General features: G+C 34.8%; 3 protein-coding genes across 3 annotated transcripts; all 3 read right to left on the bottom strand.

Moving 5' to 3' along the window:
* Positions 1 to 574: 574 nt before the first annotated feature.
* LOC150066988 (olfactory receptor 6C3-like) lies at positions 575 to 1,522 on the bottom strand. The gene has a single exon (XM_090356546.1). The coding sequence runs from the start codon at positions 1,511 to 1,513 to the stop codon at positions 575 to 577; it is 939 nt and encodes a 312-aa protein (XP_090212672.1). The 5' UTR covers positions 1,514 to 1,522.
* Positions 1,523 to 10,048: 8,526 nt separating this feature from the next.
* Positions 10,049 to 10,993, bottom strand: LOC150066987 (olfactory receptor 6C3). Its single transcript, XM_090356539.1, has one exon. The coding sequence runs from the start codon at positions 10,988 to 10,990 to the stop codon at positions 10,049 to 10,051; it is 942 nt and encodes a 313-aa protein (XP_090212665.1). The 5' UTR covers positions 10,991 to 10,993.
* Positions 10,994 to 15,637: 4,644 nt separating this feature from the next.
* LOC150066986 (olfactory receptor 6C3-like) lies at positions 15,638 to 16,579 on the bottom strand. Its single transcript, XM_090326986.1, has one exon. The coding sequence runs from the start codon at positions 16,574 to 16,576 to the stop codon at positions 15,638 to 15,640; it is 939 nt and encodes a 312-aa protein (XP_090183112.1). The 5' UTR covers positions 16,577 to 16,579.
* Between the last annotated feature and the right edge of the window lie 2,782 nt (positions 16,580 to 19,361).

Raw genomic sequence — 19,361 nt, 5'->3', positions numbered from 1 at the left:
CCTGGTGCTTATTTTGTTGGACTGTGAAATAGCCTTGTAAGAATGACTAATTCTAAGTCTACATCTATCCTGACCATTTTTATTTTACGTCAAGCTAGATGATGTACTATATCGCCTATGAAACCTATTTCTGTCCCAATTCCTAACCTTTAGCCTAAAGTTTCTACCTCATCCACATACATCTGAATAAAATACTTGAAATATCAGAAAATTTAGTGAGTCAAATGTGGGGCAAATTTCAGTGGAGAAATGGAAAAATAATTAGTATAATGAACAAAAAGTGCTTTGAAAGGATATTTGGTAGTTTGTATACATCATTTATTTTATAATAGATACTTTTTAAACAAATGTACACATAAGTAAGCACATAGATCATAGGCAGATATATCAATAGATAATAGACATACATACAGATAGATAGATCAAGTAAGCATAAATGTACAGAGCCTAATGTTTTATCTAAACATGAAAAATCCATATGCCTTGTAATACTAGTCAAGTCATGAAGACTTTTTCTCCATTTCCAATGAACTTGACAAGGAGAGATCTTATTCTTCTAACTTCATTCACACTTTCATTTACCAGAGAAAAACATAACCTTTTGTATGGTATCCTTAAATGCTTGCTTCACCTGCTGGTTTCTCAAAGTATATATAAATGGGTTCATCATAGGTGCCACAGAGGTGTTGAGAATAGCTACTCCTTTGGTCAAGGAGGCCCTTTCTTTTGCAGAGGGATTAGCATACATGAATATGCAGCTTCCATAAGAGATAGAGATGACGATCATATGGGAGGAACAGGTGGAAAATGCTTTTTTCCTTTGGCTGGCAGAAGGGAGTTTCAAAATTGTCCTAATGATGAACATATAGGAAAGAATGATTAGTGCTAACGTTAAAAGTAGAATCACAATTGCAGAATAAAACCCAATAATTTCTAGGAGCCATGTGTCTGAGCAGGATAACTGCAGTAAAGGGAAATAGTCACAAGCAAAGTGATCAATGACATTGGAGCCACAGTAATCTAACTGGAGGAAAAGAATGACTGGTGGGAAGATGTTTAAGAACCCTGTTAGCCAAGCACAAAAGACAAGCAGTATGCAGACTCTCTTGCTCATGATAGTTGTGTAATGCAGGGGTTTGCAGATGGCCACGTAGCGGTCATAGGACATAGCTGTGAGAAGGTAAAACTCAGTTATACCCAGGAAGATGAAGAAAAACAACTGAGCTGTGCAATTGTTGTAAGAAATTGCCCTGTCTTTGGTAATAATTGTGCTCAGAAATCGAGGGATACAGACAGTGGTAAAGGTGATTTCTAATATGGAGAAGTTTCTGAGGAAGAAATACATAGGAGTCTGTAGCTGAGAGTCCACCAAGGTCAGAGTGATGATAGTCACATTTCCAGTAATACTTAGTATATACGTGATACTTAGAAAGAGAAAAATCACAATCTGAAGTTCTGGGTCATCTGATAGCCCTAGTAGAATGAACTCAGTGGGTACAGTGTGGTTTTTCATTGTCAATCATTTCTTTTCTTCCCTTTGAGCATCAAATGTGTGTCTTCCTATAAAACAGAAAGCAGAAACAGGATTGAGATGACAGCACACCATTCAAAAATACCCATAAAGATTAAAAAATGCTGAAAGAAAATAAAAACAGGTGTCCTGAATCAGCAACCTTCTCTGACTTCTATTCTCTCTTACAATCAGGTAAAAAAATTACTTGAATTTAAATATTGGTCTCAATTTGTTGATAATATGATTAGCACACACAAAAAAGTTGTGGTACTAATATTTAAATAGAAGCAATCTCTTAAAATTTGCTTTAATTAAGAAAATTATCACGTCTGATCAAAATACTTAGCTACATTATAAAGTGAACAAAAATATTATAATTGGTTTTTCTTTTTCTTCATATTGTAAGACAGATCTAGAATATAGAATAATCTATATAAATATGGGAGTTGAAACTCTACCTTCAGATGTTGCATTTTGGAAAAGTCAATTTCATATTGTTTCAGGAAACATCACAGGTTAAACCACAACAACCATTTTACTGCAGAAACAACATATATATTCATTAAATGTACAGGCATTCTAAATTTCTTGTTGCAGGTATGGTAATACAGTTTCTCTCCTTGCCTCATTCACATTTTCTTTTTCTAATGAAAAGGCCACTGGATGAGAAAGAAAAACTTCAGTGTTTGCTAAAAATAAATTATTGCTTACACACACTTCAATTCTAAAATGCAAAATTCTGAAAACGTTTTCAATATTGCTATAGCAAATGAATGAATGGGTGAACAAAGTATTTACTGGGAAGCAGATGGTCTTTCAAATAATAGAAAATTCTTTAAAACAAGACCAAACAAAACCTTAAACTTATGGGAAATAAAGAACAATTCAGGAGCTGTTGCTGCATGCTTCGGGATCTCATTAATAACAACTGGTTCCGTTGATAATATCAATTAGACAACAATTTCATTTGTAACTTTAAAAGGTTTCAAATCAGTAAGTTATAATCATAAATAATATTTTCAAAATTTTTAGGAGGGAAAGGCTAGGAGAAAACAAGGGAGTGACACTGCTCAAAAATAAATGTACTCATTACCTGACTTACGTAACTGTAACTCCTCCGAATATCACCTTTACAGTTTAAAAAAAGGAGGGGAAAAGAAGGTAACTTATAAAGTACTACGAAATAAAGCCAATATATTAGATTGCTATTAAAATTCATAAGTAAAATGGAATAATGTTTATTATATTTTAACTATCAAACTTACTTTCTGATAATTAAATTTGGAATTCTATCATCTGGTTTTCTTAAAATATTCATACAGTTTTTAGAGATTGAAAACTGGTTATTTCTTGGTTTCCTTTTCATTCTCAAATCAGTTGCAACAACTTCACATTTTTATATATCTCTAAAATTATATTTCTTTCGCTTAGGTTAGAATATGCCACTTAATCCTCATTGCTCTAAAATGTTGGGAATATTTTGTTATGTTTCACATATTTATCATACTACAAGTTAAGTTTTATTTTTCCTTTCTCCTACAACCTCCATGTGTAAACAGTTAAGTCTGTGCTGACTCACGTACTTCTCCATTTGTCTCTTCCTATATAATTCAAACTACTTAATAAAACATTTTCCTTGGCATTTTCACAGACTTTCTAAGTGAATATTTTTGTAGTGTTATAATTATACATTCACAAAAATCTTAGAAACATTTTCCTTAGTCTTCAGAAATTGCTTCATTTCTCTGAAAATGCCGATGTGAACAACAGAAATCAAGGAATTCTCTGCCTTAGGAATGTTGCACTAAAAGAACTGGACTTATTTTATCAGAGTCTTTTTTTTTTTGTTTTCTCAGGGGAACTGATTAAGTAAACAAATGGTGCCAAGGAGTTGCATCATTAAAAGATGTGGCTGAATCATTGACACTGGAGTTTTATTAATACTGATAAGAAAGTTTGTGGTTGTCTCTTTATGCAATTAATATGTGCTAGTCAAAAAGAAAAATTTTCCACAGTAATCATTTCTTTTCAATCATTTGTAGATGGTAAATAACAATATGAGAAGATATTCCACATGGCTTGTCACCAGGTAATTGCAGCAATTGGGATAGCTATCTGTCTAGCTCAGGCCACATGTTAATGGTCTGCAGTTCTCAGGAGAGAGCCAGGAGCTATCATTCTTTTCTGATGGGAATGCAAAATGGTACAGCCATAGCTGTCTGCTTTCTTAATTATAATTATTCAATACATCAAGAAATCATGTTTCTTGGTGTTTGCTCAAAGGAGCTGAAAATGTATGCTCAAAGGATATCCATACATGGATATTTACATTAACATTATTTAGTGTTGTCCAAAGTGGAAAACAAACAAGATGTATTTTAGTAAGTGACTAGATCCATAAACTAGGTACATGCAATAAAATAAAATATTATTCAATGCTAAAAAGTGAGTTATCAAGCCATGGAAAGACAGGGAAGAATCTTAAATGCATATTTCTTAGAGAAAGAAACCAGTCTGTAAAAGCTACATACAAGTGATTGCATCTAGAGAGAGGTAGAGATAAACAGGTAGAAGACTTAAGAATCAGAAAGGGGAAAGACAAGATGATTGGGATGGAGTGGGAGGAGGGAAACTGGGAGACAAACATGAGAAGGAATATCAATGCATAAGAAATTATGCACCCACTACCTGACGAATATAAACTATAAACTCTCATTACATCACCCCAACAATAAAACACAATTGAAAAAACAAAAATAAATGAACAACAGAAAAAGATCCTCCATGACATTATAATGGCGGATCCATGCCATATGTATTCACCTAAATATTCTGTGATTAGATAGCAAGAGGAAATCCTTCCATAAATTATGGAGTGTGAGGCTTCCGTGATTGATACTGCAGCAAAACTTGCTAAAAGCTGAATTTATTATCTTTTGACAATGTTAATTTGCTGTTATCACTTATTTCCATTAGATTGTTGCATACAATTGTGTAGAAAACATCTCATTTCAAGAATAGTTATGATCTAAGAAAATATGTTTGGAAATTTGATTTTGCATGCTCTCAACTGATGTCCCTTCAGCAATTTCTCCTCATATTATTTTTCAGTATAAGTAGTATATAAAGACTGTGTTCATTTAATTCCAGAAATGCTTCTCATGAACCAAATTTAAACATAAAATTGTCATATTTGTAAATGGAACAGATGAAGAAAACAGAAATGGAAGAACAAGTACGTAGTTAAAACAATACATTAGCACTGACTTGGGTCGAATTTATGATTGTCACATAATGAGATGAGTACTACATTTATTTATTTATTTGTTCATAAATAGTGGAAATTATTGCCTCTGAAAATCTTATCTTAATCCTTGCCTCACTTAGAAAATCTGAATAGTGATTAGTTTCCTAATTACTTCCATAAACTCATCAACAATAGTATCTACAACAACAACTCTTTTTATTAGCATCAACTAATTGATTAAGGAAGTTTCATGTGGACATGTCTATCTACACATGAAATGTATATTGATCCCCTTTCTATCATACTCCTTCTCCCTCGACTAGCATCTCAAACCAATCTCAGCAGACTTCATTATTCATGTAGATAAAGTATTTTGATCTTTGATCATTTTTCCTCAGTTAGTCTCTTCATTTGGCTCCCTCACTCTGACTAGTATTCATACCCAAGACAGGATCTAGTTCACATCCCTGTATCTTTTGCCTTATTTAATTATTAGTAGTATTAGTATTAGTATTAATAGTGGTAACCATTCACTCTGGAATTAACAACTTCCTGGCAATATAACAACTTTAGAATTAGACTTGAAAGATGAATGTGAAATAAGGATGATAGCAATCAAGATATATAGTATTTATAAACTGTTATGTTCACTGGTATCTCTTCTGTGCAACCACCAGTCATTGGATACAGGTGAAGGTTTGTGATGTTTCCCTCTAAAAGCAGGGACTCTTCACTTAGGGTCCTTGACTTTGATTGCAGAATAAGAATTTCTGGACAAGTCACAGTGGCAGAGCTTTGTAAATAAGCAGAAAAGCAAACCAAAAGCAAACAAAAAGCAGAAAAACAGAGACAGACTAAATCACTTTGTTCCATTAATCTCAAGAGAAGTACATGAAGGAAAACCTGCTGTATTTACTATCAGCTGACCATACCTTCTTTTCCTCTAGTCATATCTGGCTTCAAATGTATTTGTAAACAGATACAGAACATAGAGGGGAAAAAAGGAAATAAAATTACATAGTGATTTATCATTTTTTTTTCCTCTGAGATTTACACTAGGGCAAGATCAAATATTTTTTATATATTTTTTATGGTAACTAATAGAAGGGTTACATTATATTTGAAGATCAAATATTTTACAACATAGAAGCACTTCTTTTGGCTTCACATTCTCAAAGTAAGTAAAAAAGTAAATGGAAAAGTAAAAGGTATCAGAAAACGAATTGAAAGCATGTCTTGTTCCATTTTAACTGGAGTACAGAAAAGAAACTACTCCATGATATTCAGTCAAGAGAGAGAGGTTTATTCCGAACCCCGACTCCCAGCACATCAGCAGCTACAGGGCCTGGGTTTAAACTAGAGAATGGCGGAGGGAGAGGTGTGGGTCTGCCAGATGCGGAAGTGACCTCAGAGTCTGGGTACCGCCCACAGCCCAAAGGAGGCGTGACTAGGGAGGTCCAGGATGTGACCTCAGAGAAGGGGGCGGTAACTAACTGCCTCTAGCCGGTTACCTAGGTAGCCCAGGTAGTGGGTGGAGAGTCAAACCGGAAGAGGAAGGTGCAATCTGCCTGCAGATCCACACACAGATTTGTGCTTTCCTGGGCAGATAATACATTAATCTTAAGTATCACAAATGTTTATAAAGATTAAATTCCTTAAGGAACTGGAAAGACATGGAAAAAAATCCTATTAAGTGAAGTAAGCCAGACTCAAAGGAACATAGGCTCAATGGTTTCCCTCATTTGTCATCATCAGTAGAAACCTTGGGCTCTACTAGCAGAGATTTACAATAGCTTAAAACCCAGATACACAGGGCCATATAGATGAGGCGAAATGAAAGGACCTCCAGGATATGGAAACGAGCTATGTAATGATTGTTGTTCTTAATGTACTATCATATTTCTCATCTCTTGTTGTCTCTTGGTTATCTCATATTGCTATAGTATCTTGTTATCTGGTATATTGCATATGTTTGTTTGTTTATTTGAAATAAGATAGGGAAGGGGGAAAAACAAGATGAGGGGAGGGGGTTGGGGGAAGAAATGGGGACAACAACTTGAGAAAGGGTATCAATGTTTGTGAAATAATGCACCTTCTATCTGGCGAATATAATGTAACCCTTCTATTAATTACAATAAAAAATATTAAAAAAAGATTAAATTCCTTTAAGAGATGTTACTTGCTTGTATTGGCATGCTTAAATTTCTATACCTCAAGAATAGTTGAGGTTTTATGAAGGCTAAAAATCCTTTGGAATATACTAAAATCGGCATAAGCAATAGAAAATTAAGAGGCTATTTCTTTGTTTTGTATTTCAGCTTATAAATTATACTGGTCTATAAACATAGAAATGTGATGTGTTAAACTTTGTGAGTCAATATTGCATGGAAAAACAAGAAAGAAAATGAACATATGAAGTTGAGATTGTCAATACAACTGTTAATCAGTAGGTAAAGAGGCAGGATAGACCAGGGAAAATGAGGGTTAGTAAATGGCTTCTAGGAGTTAAAAAAACTTAAGCTTAAAGCAAATACAGGAAATATTCATTCATCTACTTCCTTAAGATTAAGGGGCCAAACAGGTTGTTGGTCCATCAGAGTCAGTGATATAAAATTGCCAAATAGAGTGAAAGAGAAATGTGCAGACCGTTAGTATACAAAGCATTAATCCAGATGACTTAGAAAAGTCTGGTACCAGCCTAAGAACAGGGATATAGTCGAGCCATTGTAAGTATTATTGAAAACAAAACGTGCCAGTCAGCATGTCACAGAAAACAAGTGAAGGACAAGAAATGGATCAGAATACTTGGTTGACCTTCATGGGTTTACAACCTCTGTCTAAACAAAAAATGGAAACAAGTGGAGCTTTTTATTTTGCATTTGTTTTCATTTTGTTTTGTTTTGTTTTCTCCTCCACTCGAAATAGAAATGAGGGTGCTTAGCCTGTTTCTGACAATCCATTAGTTTATTAGGATAGTTGTATTTCATTTGCTTTCCATTAGGCACAGGAATTTAGTTAAAGAGCACATCTGTAAGGCTACTACTTGATTGCATCTTTTTTTCTAGCTATTTTGCATTTTTACTTTTACCATATTTTAGTTTCTGCATGTAGGTTTAAATAAGAAACAAACTTGTAAAGTTGTTATATTTCACATGGAAATGCTGCCCAATCTTCACCAGCTTCAGAAATCTGACCTTTGCTGATGCTGCAATAAAGTGTTGTAATTTAAAAAAAAAAGGTTAAGGAGTGAAAGTTATTTTAGGGGAAAATGAGACAGGATAAATTGAAGAAAATGAGGTATGTCTTGTGAAGGCAGCTCAGAAACATGATATTTAGAAACATGGAAGCATTATTTTTACTTCAAAGAGAGACAACATTTTGACTTGTCCAGAAATACTTTTTGTTTAAATGCAAATTTTATTACCTGAGTGATGTCAGAAAGTCTTATTCTGAGATCAAAATCAAGGACCCTAATAGGAGATTCCCTACTTTTGAAGGGAAACTTCACAAACCTTCATCTGCATCTTGTGACAATTAATAATACCTCATTCTGACAGACTGATTTTTGAATTGATGCCCCGATGGTTAAAATAATCAGAATACATGCTACATTTATTTTTGTGTTTTATTTTATTTTATTTATTTATTTATTTTTTTTGCCAGTCCTGGACTTGAGCTCGGGGCCTGAGCATTGTCCTTGGACTTTCTCAAGGTTAGAGCTCTACCACTTGAGCCTCAGCACCACTTCTGGCTTTTTTCTATGTATGTGGTACCAAGGAATCAAACCCAGGTCTTCATGCATGCTATGCAAGCACTTTAACCACTAGGCCAAACTGGCCCCATTATTTTTGTATTTTAAAGTGAGTTTATACAGATATTAAAAGTGCTACGCTTTAAAATTCACACACTTTCCAAGAAAGATGCAACGCAATTTATAATGCCTGTAACCGGTAGTCAGTGATTTTTTTTTTTTTGGTTGGTTGTGGGACTTGAACTCTGGACTTGAGCGTTGGCCCTGAGCTCTTCAGTTCAAGGCTCCTGCACTATCTCTTAAGCCACAGCGCCACTTCCAGTTTTTCTGGTGGTTAATTGGAGAGCCTCACAGACTTTAGTGCCCCAGCTGGCTTTGAACCTCAATCCTCAGATCTCAGCTTCTTGAGTAGCTCAGATTACAGTCATGAGCCACCACACCTGGTGTAGTCAGTGAATTTAATGAGCAGAAATACAGGACATGAATAGTTGACAACAGTTATGAAATTGTCCATGTTCATCTTGAGAGCAGAGAAGAAAGTGTGCAAAATTTGATATACTATACTCAAAGTACAACCTGATACACAAATTAATTAAAACCACTTCATTATATCATATCCTAAAATTCACTATGAAATGCATTTCCATTCATTGCAGCACTATTTACCATAGCAAAGATATGGAACCAACCTAGATGTCCCTCAGTTGATGATTGGATCAACAAGATGTGGTATTTATACACAATGGAATTCTATGCTGCTGTCAGAAAAAACGACATCGCCCCATTTGTTAGGAAACGGAAAGACTTAGAAAAAATCATATTAAGTGAAGTAAGCCAGACTCAAAGGAACATAGGCTCAATGGTTTCCCTCATTTGTCATAATCAGTAGAAACCTTGGGCTCTCTTAGCAGAGATTTGCAAGAGAGCAAAACCTTGATACAAAAGGCCATATAGTATGACAATAAATTAAAGGACCTCTAGGATATAGAAAGAAAAGCCATATAATGAATGATTGTTGTCCTTAAGGTACTATGTTATCTCTCATCTCTTTTGTTATCCCTTAGTTATCTCATATTGTTACAGTATCTCACTTTGTTATCTGATATATTGGATATATTTGTATTTGTTTATTTGAAATTGGATAGGGAAGGGGTAAAACAAGATGAGGGGTAGGGATGGGGGGGAGGGAAATGGGGACCAAGACAGGTGGAAGGGAATCAATGTATGTGAATTAATGCACCTTCTATCTGGCAAATATCATGTAACCCTTCTATTAATTACAATAAAAATATATGAAAAAAAGAAATGCATTTCCAGTAAATTCTGTGAAGAACATAAAATTTGCTATATTTTGCAATCATCTGTTGGAAAAACTTGAATGTGGCAGTGCGCAAATCTGACTGGGGAAATAGAAAATTGAGTGTGATGTGGAATATGACAAAAATATAAGACAACAGAGAGTTCCTACAGACATTTATAAATTTTAAGACTTGACTTCATTGTTTTTTTGTACTCTCTCCATTTGTACCAAAAAAAATCACTCGATTTTCTTTGTAGACACCACTACTTTGTGTACCACATCTTTGAAGGCTCGCTTCACTTGTTGATTCCTCAGTGTGTAAATGAAGGGGTTGAGCATGGGTGCGACAGAGGTGTTGAGGATAGCTACTCCTTTGGTCAAGGAGGCTTTTTCTTTTGCAGAGGGATTAGCATACATGAATATGCAGCTTCCATAAGAGATGGAGATGACGATCATGTGAGAAGAACAGGTGGAGAAAGCCTTTCTCCTCTGACTGGCAGATGGAATTCTCAAAATGGTCCTGATTATATACATGTAAGATAAAATCACTAAGGCCAGGGTGAAGAGCAGAGTCACCAGGGCAAAGTAGAAACCGATTACTTCCAGCAGCCATGTGTCTGAGCAAGATAGTTGTAAGAGGGGGAAATAGTCACATGCGAAGTGGTCAATGACATTGGAAGCACAGTAATCCAGTTGGAGCAGAAGCATCAGGGGTGGGAAAATGGTCAGGAACCCTCCCAGCCAGGCACAGAGCACAAGCAGGGTGCAGAGTTTTTGGCTCATGATGGTTGTGTAATATAAGGGCTTGCAGATGGCAACATAGCGATCATAAGACATGGCAGTTAGAATGTAAAATTCAGTCACTCCCATGAAGATAAAGAAAAAGAGCTGAGCTGCACAATTATTATAGGAAATTGTCTTGTCCCTGGTGATAATAGCCACTAGAAACCTAGGGATGCAGACAGTTGTAAATGAGATTTCTAAAAAAGAGAAGTTCTGGAGGAAGAAATACATAGGAGTTTGTAGATGGGGATCCACCAAGGTGAGAGTGATGATAGTCATGTTTCCAGCAACACTTAGTAAATATGTGATAAATAAGAAGAGGAAAATCACAATCTGAAGGTCAGGATCATCAGAAAGGCCAAGGAGGACAAACTCTGTGATTATTGTATGGTTCATCCCTCTCTCTCCTCTGTTTCTGTCTGTTTCTCTTTCCTACTTTTAAAACATTAAAGGAAAAGAAATAAAAAGACTTGATGAAGGCTATAAATCATTATGATCAATATATTCTCAATTTACAGTTGTCTCCAATTTCAATACAGAAAAAGTTAGGAAATCTTCTCACAGGAAGTCACATCATAGAGAAAGGGTGAGCAAAATAAAGAATTCTTGCTTCATGTCAATAAATGTGAAAATGTTACCTTTAATGTTGAAGCAGTCATGTGTGACATGTATTTTCCTTCTATTTGCTATGATGAATTTTTATTCTGTCAAGTGGTGAACAAAAATAGCAAGACTAAATTGCAACTCACTATTCTTTTTACATATAAAATACTGACGGATGATTTTTAAAACATTAGTTTTTAATTTTAATGGAACTACTAACATTTTGGACTAGTTTTCAAGATAACATTACAACACAAAAATGTTCTATGTACCACATGCATTTATTATGAGCATATAAAGTGTTTCTTTTATTTAACAAGTAGGGATCTTATTAACTTGTTGTTTTATCTCATCATTCCACCAAAATCTTTAACTTCATGTCTTCTGTGCCTTGTTAGAAACATATGCTTATACAGACATTTTGTTTTTGAGCTTAAAAGGAAATACAATATTTATTTATATCTAATCTTGCTCTAAGACACAAATTGGAAAAGTACTTGCCTTAGTTCTTGGCAGCTCTGTCACTGGGATTGTAGCACAGTGTGTTTTGCATTTGAACTTTCTTCTTCCTTATGAATTAAGCTTTCTGAAAATACCATTTATTCCACTGCATTTCTGTATTAGGAGAACACATCCTACAGATTCAGTCATTATCCACAAAGCTATACAGAAATATGTAAGAAAACCTCTCCTATTAAGTTACTTCCCATCTATGCAAACACTGGATTTGATGTAGTATTCAGCTATTTGTTCTGTTTTAGATAGTCAAATATCTGCACTAAGAGACAGAATAGAAAATCCTTGCTTTGTTGTCACACAACTAGCAAAGTTCACACGAATCAGCTTTCAGTTTTTATGTTTTCTTGTGAAGGTTGAGGCAAAGTATTTCAGGGAAAAAAGTGAAATGTGAGTGTCTTTTTACACTAGTGAATATTTCTCAAGTAATTGGACATAGATATTTGGGAAGTACTATTTAAAGAATGAATTGAGACCTGGGTATTAGGAGTATTCATACTTAGGTTAGAATCTTGCTCCTCACTGGTTGTACTTAAAAATGTTCAAAATCTACTTGTTTTTGACCTCATATAAGTTGAACTCATGGGAAAAGACGAAGTCCAGGCCATAACTCTACTGTCTTATAGTCCATGAGGGATTTCTGGAAGTTATCCTCTAATATCTCAGTAGTCTTGTAACTCTTCTCAATGATGGATCCCTCTTGAGAATAGTTATATTCATCTTTGTGTCCCACAGAGATCCTACAATGTTGTCTTTACAAAATATTTAGTTCTATTAATTGCTATCACTTCACATTTTAGTCTTCCTAATATTTCACGAATAATAAAAATTTTATGGAATCTACTTTCTTTTGAAATTGAAACTTAGACTAAGGCCTAATTATGTGCAATCATCTTTTTGAAATATACATTTTCTTTTTTTTTGCCAGTCCTGGCTTGAGCTCAGGGCCTGAGCACTGTCCTTGGACTTTCTCAAGGCTAGAGCTCTACCACTTGAGCCTCAGCACCATTTCCGGTTTTTTCTATGTATGTGGTACCAAGGAATTGAACCCTGGTCTTTGTGCATGCTATGCAAACACTCTACCACTAGGCTAAACTCTCGGCCTTGAATATACATTTTCTATGTATGCTTTTTGACTGTTTATCTCTAGTCTGTATTACAGTATTTAGAAATAAAAATGCTAAGGTGCTATGTTAAAGAATAATTACTGGCATTGGCAGTGATCCCAGTTACTCAGGAGGCTAAGATTTGAGAATTGAGGTTTGAAGCCAGCCTAGGATAGGAAAGTCTGTGAAACTCCTATCTCCACTTAAATCACAGAAAATCCTGTATTGGTGCTGTGGCTCAAGTGGTAGAGTGCTAATCTTGAGCAAAAGGAGCTTAGGGTCAGGCCTAGAATTCAAGGCTCAGGCCTGGAAACAAAATCAATATTTTACTGACAAGTAAATAAAAAGCTGTATAATTTAATATTATTCTCAGTATAATAATATGTATTAGTACAATAATATGCATTACTATAATATGTAATTGCAGCATGAATTTTGTCCTACTTGCTATTCATTTTTATCAGTTGATTAAAATTCTAAGAGAAATGCCACAAAGTGAGAAACATCCATTTATGTGAAATTCTGGTCAGAGGATTTCAATGAATTCTTAACAATGTCTGTGTGTGTGTGTGTGTGTGTACCAGAAATTATTATTATTTGGGGAATTATGGGGTACAAGAGGAAGAGAAGAGAGGAAAAGAATGATGAGGGGTGAATACTATTGAAATACATTGTTTCTGCATGGAGAATTAATTAGGAAGTTCATTGAAGCTGTTGCATAATAAGAAGGTAGGAAAGAAAGGAAAAGCAAAAAATAAAGAGGGTTAATATGGTTAAAGTATAATACATTTTCATATATGCATGCATACAATACCATTGTGAAACTCTTTGGCACAATTAACATACATTAAACAATGAGTGAGGTGGCTGGGAGCATGGCCTAGTGATAGAGTGCTTGCCTCACATGAACAAAGCCCAGGGTTGATTCCTCAGTATCACATACATAGAAAAAGTTGAAAGTGGTGCTGTGCTAGCCTTGAGAAAGACCAAGGACAATGGCGAGGCCCTGAGTTCAAGCCCTGGAACTGGCAAAAAAAAATGAGTGAGAATATGGTAAAACAGGTTCTATTGAGGGGATTTATCAGTGAAGAATTGGTCAGATGCACAAAGTCAAGGAGGGTGATTGTAATACTTTATATACATATGTGAGAAATGGTGGGATAACAGGTAAACAAAAACAGAGGTGTCACTGTTAAAAAAGAAATGTACTCATTACCTCTGTAAATGAGCTTTGCAATAACTATATAAATATACATATGAACATAAATAAATAATAGATACATATGTAACAACAGAATAATGAAATCTGTTGAAATTGTAGGAAGAAGGGTGGAGTTATAAGAGCATGGATTTAATCAAGGTATTTTGTATGAATAGATGAAATATCACAACGCAATCATCTACAACAAATATAGCTAATAAAATATAAAAATAATTATTTTGTTTTATTTTCTATAATTCTTTTAGGAAACTTTATTTAGAGAAATATGAAAAAGTATAGTAATTTTAATAATGACAGGAAGGTTCAGCTCTCAGCATTTATGCTAGTATGTATTAAAAACAAATCAAGAGAAAGACAGCCCATTTTGTCACCTGCAATAACTGTTTCCTCAACAGTAACCAACAATAATTGTTAAGGTTCTTACAAATCTTTAAGCCACACACTTTTAATTCTTTCAGCAGTTATCTACAATTTAAACAAGAAAGGGAAAAATAAATGAAGTAAAAAGTAAAACTATCATATCAAATAACTGAGAATTTCTTCAGTAGAACATTAGAAAATCCTGTTTAGTATCATGGAAAGCATATAAGTTTTATTTCTAGGAGTTAGATTAAAAATATGAATGGACTATTAAATACAGTTTTTAGACTCTTCCTATTTTATTTTTGTGCTAGTGCTGGTGTTTGAACTCAGAGCCTTATGCTTATGGTGTTGTTTTGTTTTTCATTTTTTTTTTGTTTTGCTTGCAGCTATTTCTCTGAGCCACATCTCCAGGTCCCTTTAATTAATTTTTGATTGTACATGACAAATTCACTTCTCTAGCTTCTATTTCTCTGATCAAAATGCTGAGAGTATATTTGAATACTGAAGGAAATTTTATGAACAACTACACCAGAAATGGTGTAAAATTCAGTATAACTGTACTAATTATTTTATTTTTCTTGAGTTGTAATCAATTCTAAGTTTTGGAAAGAATATTCATGTTTGTGATTTATTAACGACACTATTATCTCCGGTGACATAATACTTTCAAATTTAATCTACATTAGCTCTATTATACAGTTATAGAAATTTTAACATTATCTTCAAATAAACCATTGAAGGTCAGAGATTTATGAAACTCTTACTAATTTATAGAGTAAGCAACTTCTTTACTGGGGTCTCAACTTGAGTTTCCATAACATTTTAATATGGTAATTCATTACATTGGGGTAAATATGATTGTATTACTAATTATTTTTATGCTTTCCTAGAAGTATTTTTATGATGTTTAGACACATAAATTCATTGTTGAAGAGCAATAGTAGTAGAAGTACTTCTTGTTTTGATTGACTGATGACATATTTTGTATGTTAATAGTGCCCTATGAGTTATAAAGATTTCTGTTTAGGAATTGTAAAGCAATGTGAGCACTGAGTGCATAAATTGTTTTAAAGGAAGGCATCACACAGTCATTTTGAGAGTAACATGAAGTCTGAAGTGAAATGAGCGCACCACGTAGACAGCTGTGAGATGGACTGAAGAGTTTTATGAACACTTTGTGAATCTTCTCAGTAGCATTCATGCATTCATTCATTCGTTCACGTTAACATATGTTCATTTATTCTTAGAAAACACCACTCTGTGAACCAGAGTTTTGAAGGCTTCTTTGACTTGCTGGTTCCTCAAGGTGTAAATGAAAGGGTTCAACATGGGAGCGATGGAGGTGTTGAGAATGGCCACTCCTTTGGTCAGTGAGGCCCTGTCCTTGGCTGAAGGCTTGACATACATGAATATGCAGCTCCCATAAGACATGGAGATGACAATCATGTGAGAGGAGCAGGTGGAGAAAGCCTTTTTCCTCTGGGTGCCTGATGGAATTCTCAGAATGGTGCTCATGATGCCTACATAGGACAGAATCACCAAGGCCAAGGTGAACAGCAGAGTAACAAAGGCAAAGTAAAAGCCAAGCATCTCCAAAAACTCGGTGTCTGAGCAGGAGAGTTGTAGAATGGGGAAGTAGTCACAGGAGAAGTGATCGATGACATTGGAAGCACAGAAATCTAACTTAAGGATGAGCATGATCAGGGGAAAAATGGCCAGAAATCCTGCCATCCAGGAAACACAGACAAGCAGGGTGCAGATTTTCTTACTCATGATGGTGGCATAGTGCAGAGGCTTGCAGATGGCAACATAGCGGTCATAAGACATGGCAGTCAGAAGAAAGAATTCAGACACACCCATGGAGATGAAGAAAAACAACTGAGCCAAACAGTGGTTGTAGGAAATGGTTTTGGCTTTAGTAATTATTGATGCCAAAAATCTAGGCATGGAGACACTGGTGAATATAATTTCTAAGAAGGAGAAATTCTGGAGGAAGAAATACATTGGAGTCTTCAGACGTGAGTCTAGCAAGGTGAGCGTGATGATGGTTAAGTTTCCAGTGACACTTAGTATATAAGTTATGGATAGAAAAATAAAAATGACAACCTGTAGCTTTGGATCATCTGATATGCCTAAGAGTACAAACTCTGTGATTGTCGTGTAGTTTCTCATGCTGAATATGTTTCTTCCAACAAAACCATTTGTGAAAAAAATAAAAGAGATTAGTATATGGGGATTTGATTTTTAAGTATTGTTACTATGACAATAAAATGATGACGCGGACATTCGAGTTTTTACAACTTGTGTTCATTCTGTGAAAGCATAAAACACATACACATCCTAGGTGGAAAAGTGTGTGCACAGATTTGTGTGTACTTGGATTTTCTCCTGGATGACCTAAAATAGTAGTATTTTCTGTAATCACACTTTACATATGTATAGTACTCTTCCTAATAGCAGCTTTTTACAGTAATATATTTAGAGTCTCAGTGCGAAGAACTTTTCCAGTTTCCTAGGTTATGTGCTCAGGTGTTGTCATTTAGGAAATGACTATTTGTAGGAATTCAATGATGGAAGATGACTTAGGTTCAATTACTAAGCCTGAAGAGTATTTATGCTAATGTTAATTATTATTTAAAAATGGGAAGCTGATTATGTTCCTTTTGTCTTTCTCTTTTCTTTTTCTCTCAATATTTTCTTTTTTTTAGGGATATACAGTTTTGTCATTAGTCTATCTTTTTCAATTTTATTGTCAGGGTGATGTACAGAGAAGTTGCCCACCAAAGGCAGGGATAATTATTGCGAGTTGAACAATGGCTAAAACATATTAAAATATGTAATCAATAGTTATAAATACATAGGTGTGACCACGTGGAGGTCCTTGCAGTTTGTTTCAGTGAAATAAACTTCACAAAATAAGATGAAATATAGGATGGTAAATATAAACAACTCTTTTTTTTTGCACCAGTCCTGGGCTTGAGCTCAGGGCCTGAGCACTGAACACTGTCCTTGGGCTTTCTTAAGATTAGAGCTCTAGGATACTGAAACAAAAGCCATATAATGAATGATTGTTGTCCTTAATGTACTATGTTGTCTCTCATCTCCTTTGCTGTCCCTTGGTTATCTCATATTGTTATAGTATCTCACTTTGTTATCTGATATATTGAATTTATTTGTATTTGGATATTTGAAATTTGATAGGGAAGGGGGGAAAACCAAGACGGGTGAGGGGTGTGGGGAGGGGGAGGGAAATGGGTACCAAGACATGTGAAAGGGTATCAATGTATGTGAATTAATGCACCTTCTATCTGGCAAGTATCATGTAACCCTTTTACTAATTACAATAAAAAAAAGAAAAAAAAAGATTAGAGCTCTACCACTTGAACCTCAGCACCACTTCCAGCTTTCTTCTATGTATATGGTACCATGGAATTAAACCCAAGTCTTCATGCATGCTAGGCAAGCACTCTACCACCAGGCCAAACTCCCAGCCCTAAACAACTCTTTTTGATAAATCTGGTGTTAAATCAGAAGTATAATGCTAAATAAACATTTATATCAAACATATTTAAAATAAACCTAGGAGACTGCATTTTTGTCACTCACTTCCCTCTTCTCTGTACTACAGAAATCTCTGTTACCTGAAGAGGCTGAATTTCATCTGTAGTTTCTAACACTTTTAGTGAGAAGTAAAAAAAAAAAAAACTTTTCTCTTCATATCATTTATCTTTATATAAAAATGGAAATATCTACCTGTGATCTGTACTTCAGAACCTACTTTTGTTAACCTGATTATGTGAGGAAATTACCAGAGAATGCAGCTTTAAGATGCTGGAAGTTGAAACCCTTCAAAGCTCTCTGATTAAGAGAAAGATAACAAAGATATTAATTTACCGTCTTTTGGGTCTGGCTTACCTCAATTAATATGAAGGAACATAGGCTCAATGGTTTTCCTCATTTGTAATAATTAGTACAAACTTTGGACCCTCCTAGCAGAGGATTACAATCGCTTAAAACCTAGATACACAAGGCCATATAGGATGAGGATAAATGAAAGGACCTCTAGGATATGGAAACAAGAGCCATATAATGTGTGACTATTGTTCTTAATGTACTTGGTTATTTCTCATCTCTTATATGGTTAAGTATCTTACTTGTTGTCAGGTATATTATATATACGATTATTTGTTTACTTGAAATCGGAACGGGTATATTGTATATATGATTATTTGTTTACTTGAAATCAGAAAGGAAAGGGGGAAAACAAGATGAGGAGAAGGGGTGGTGGAGGGAAATGGGGACAAAAAACATGAGAAGGGGTCTAAAAGTTTGTGAAATAATGCACATTCTATCTGGTGAATATAACTATAATCCTTCTATTAATTACAGTAAAAAAAGAAAAGAAATAATTTACCTTCTGGTCTCTGAAAGACTAGATTGGAAGAAGAAGACATGCAAGCAGAGAACAGCTTAGGAGATGTAAGGATGTCATGACCTAGCTCTCTGGAAAGCCAAACAATAGGGAGAGATAAAAGCCAAAGGTACCCATCAGTGGATCCAATCAACTGGTTTTCTCTTTGGCCAAACTTCACTTTCTTAATGTGGACTCAGAGAACACTCAGGAGACAATTCATTCTCAATTCCTTGGGGGCTGGTGATATCCAAGAGTGAACTATTATACAGTGGACACTTCCTTGTTTTATTCTCTTATAGGCCTCTGCCAACTGAGGTAGAGTGAATGACAGAAAACAAGCACTTTAGTGTTATTAAACATAAAAAATACCATAAAATCTTTTTAAAATATATTTTTTATTGTAATTAATAGATGGGTACATTATATTTGCCAGATAGAAGGTGCATTATTTCACAAACATTGATACCCTTTCTTATGTTTTTGTCTCCATTTCCCTCCCCCCACCTCTTCCCCTCATCTTGTTTTCCCCTGTCCCTATCCTAT

This window comes from Megascapheus bottae, chromosome 2 (genome assembly GCF_031878675.1).
Source record: "Megascapheus bottae isolate mThoBot1 chromosome 2, mThoBot2.hap1, whole genome shotgun sequence".
Lineage (NCBI taxonomy): Eukaryota > Metazoa > Chordata > Mammalia > Rodentia > Geomyidae > Megascapheus > Megascapheus bottae.
Note: the sequence above shows the minus strand (reverse complement) of the source record. Positions and strands in the feature narration are given on the sequence as shown.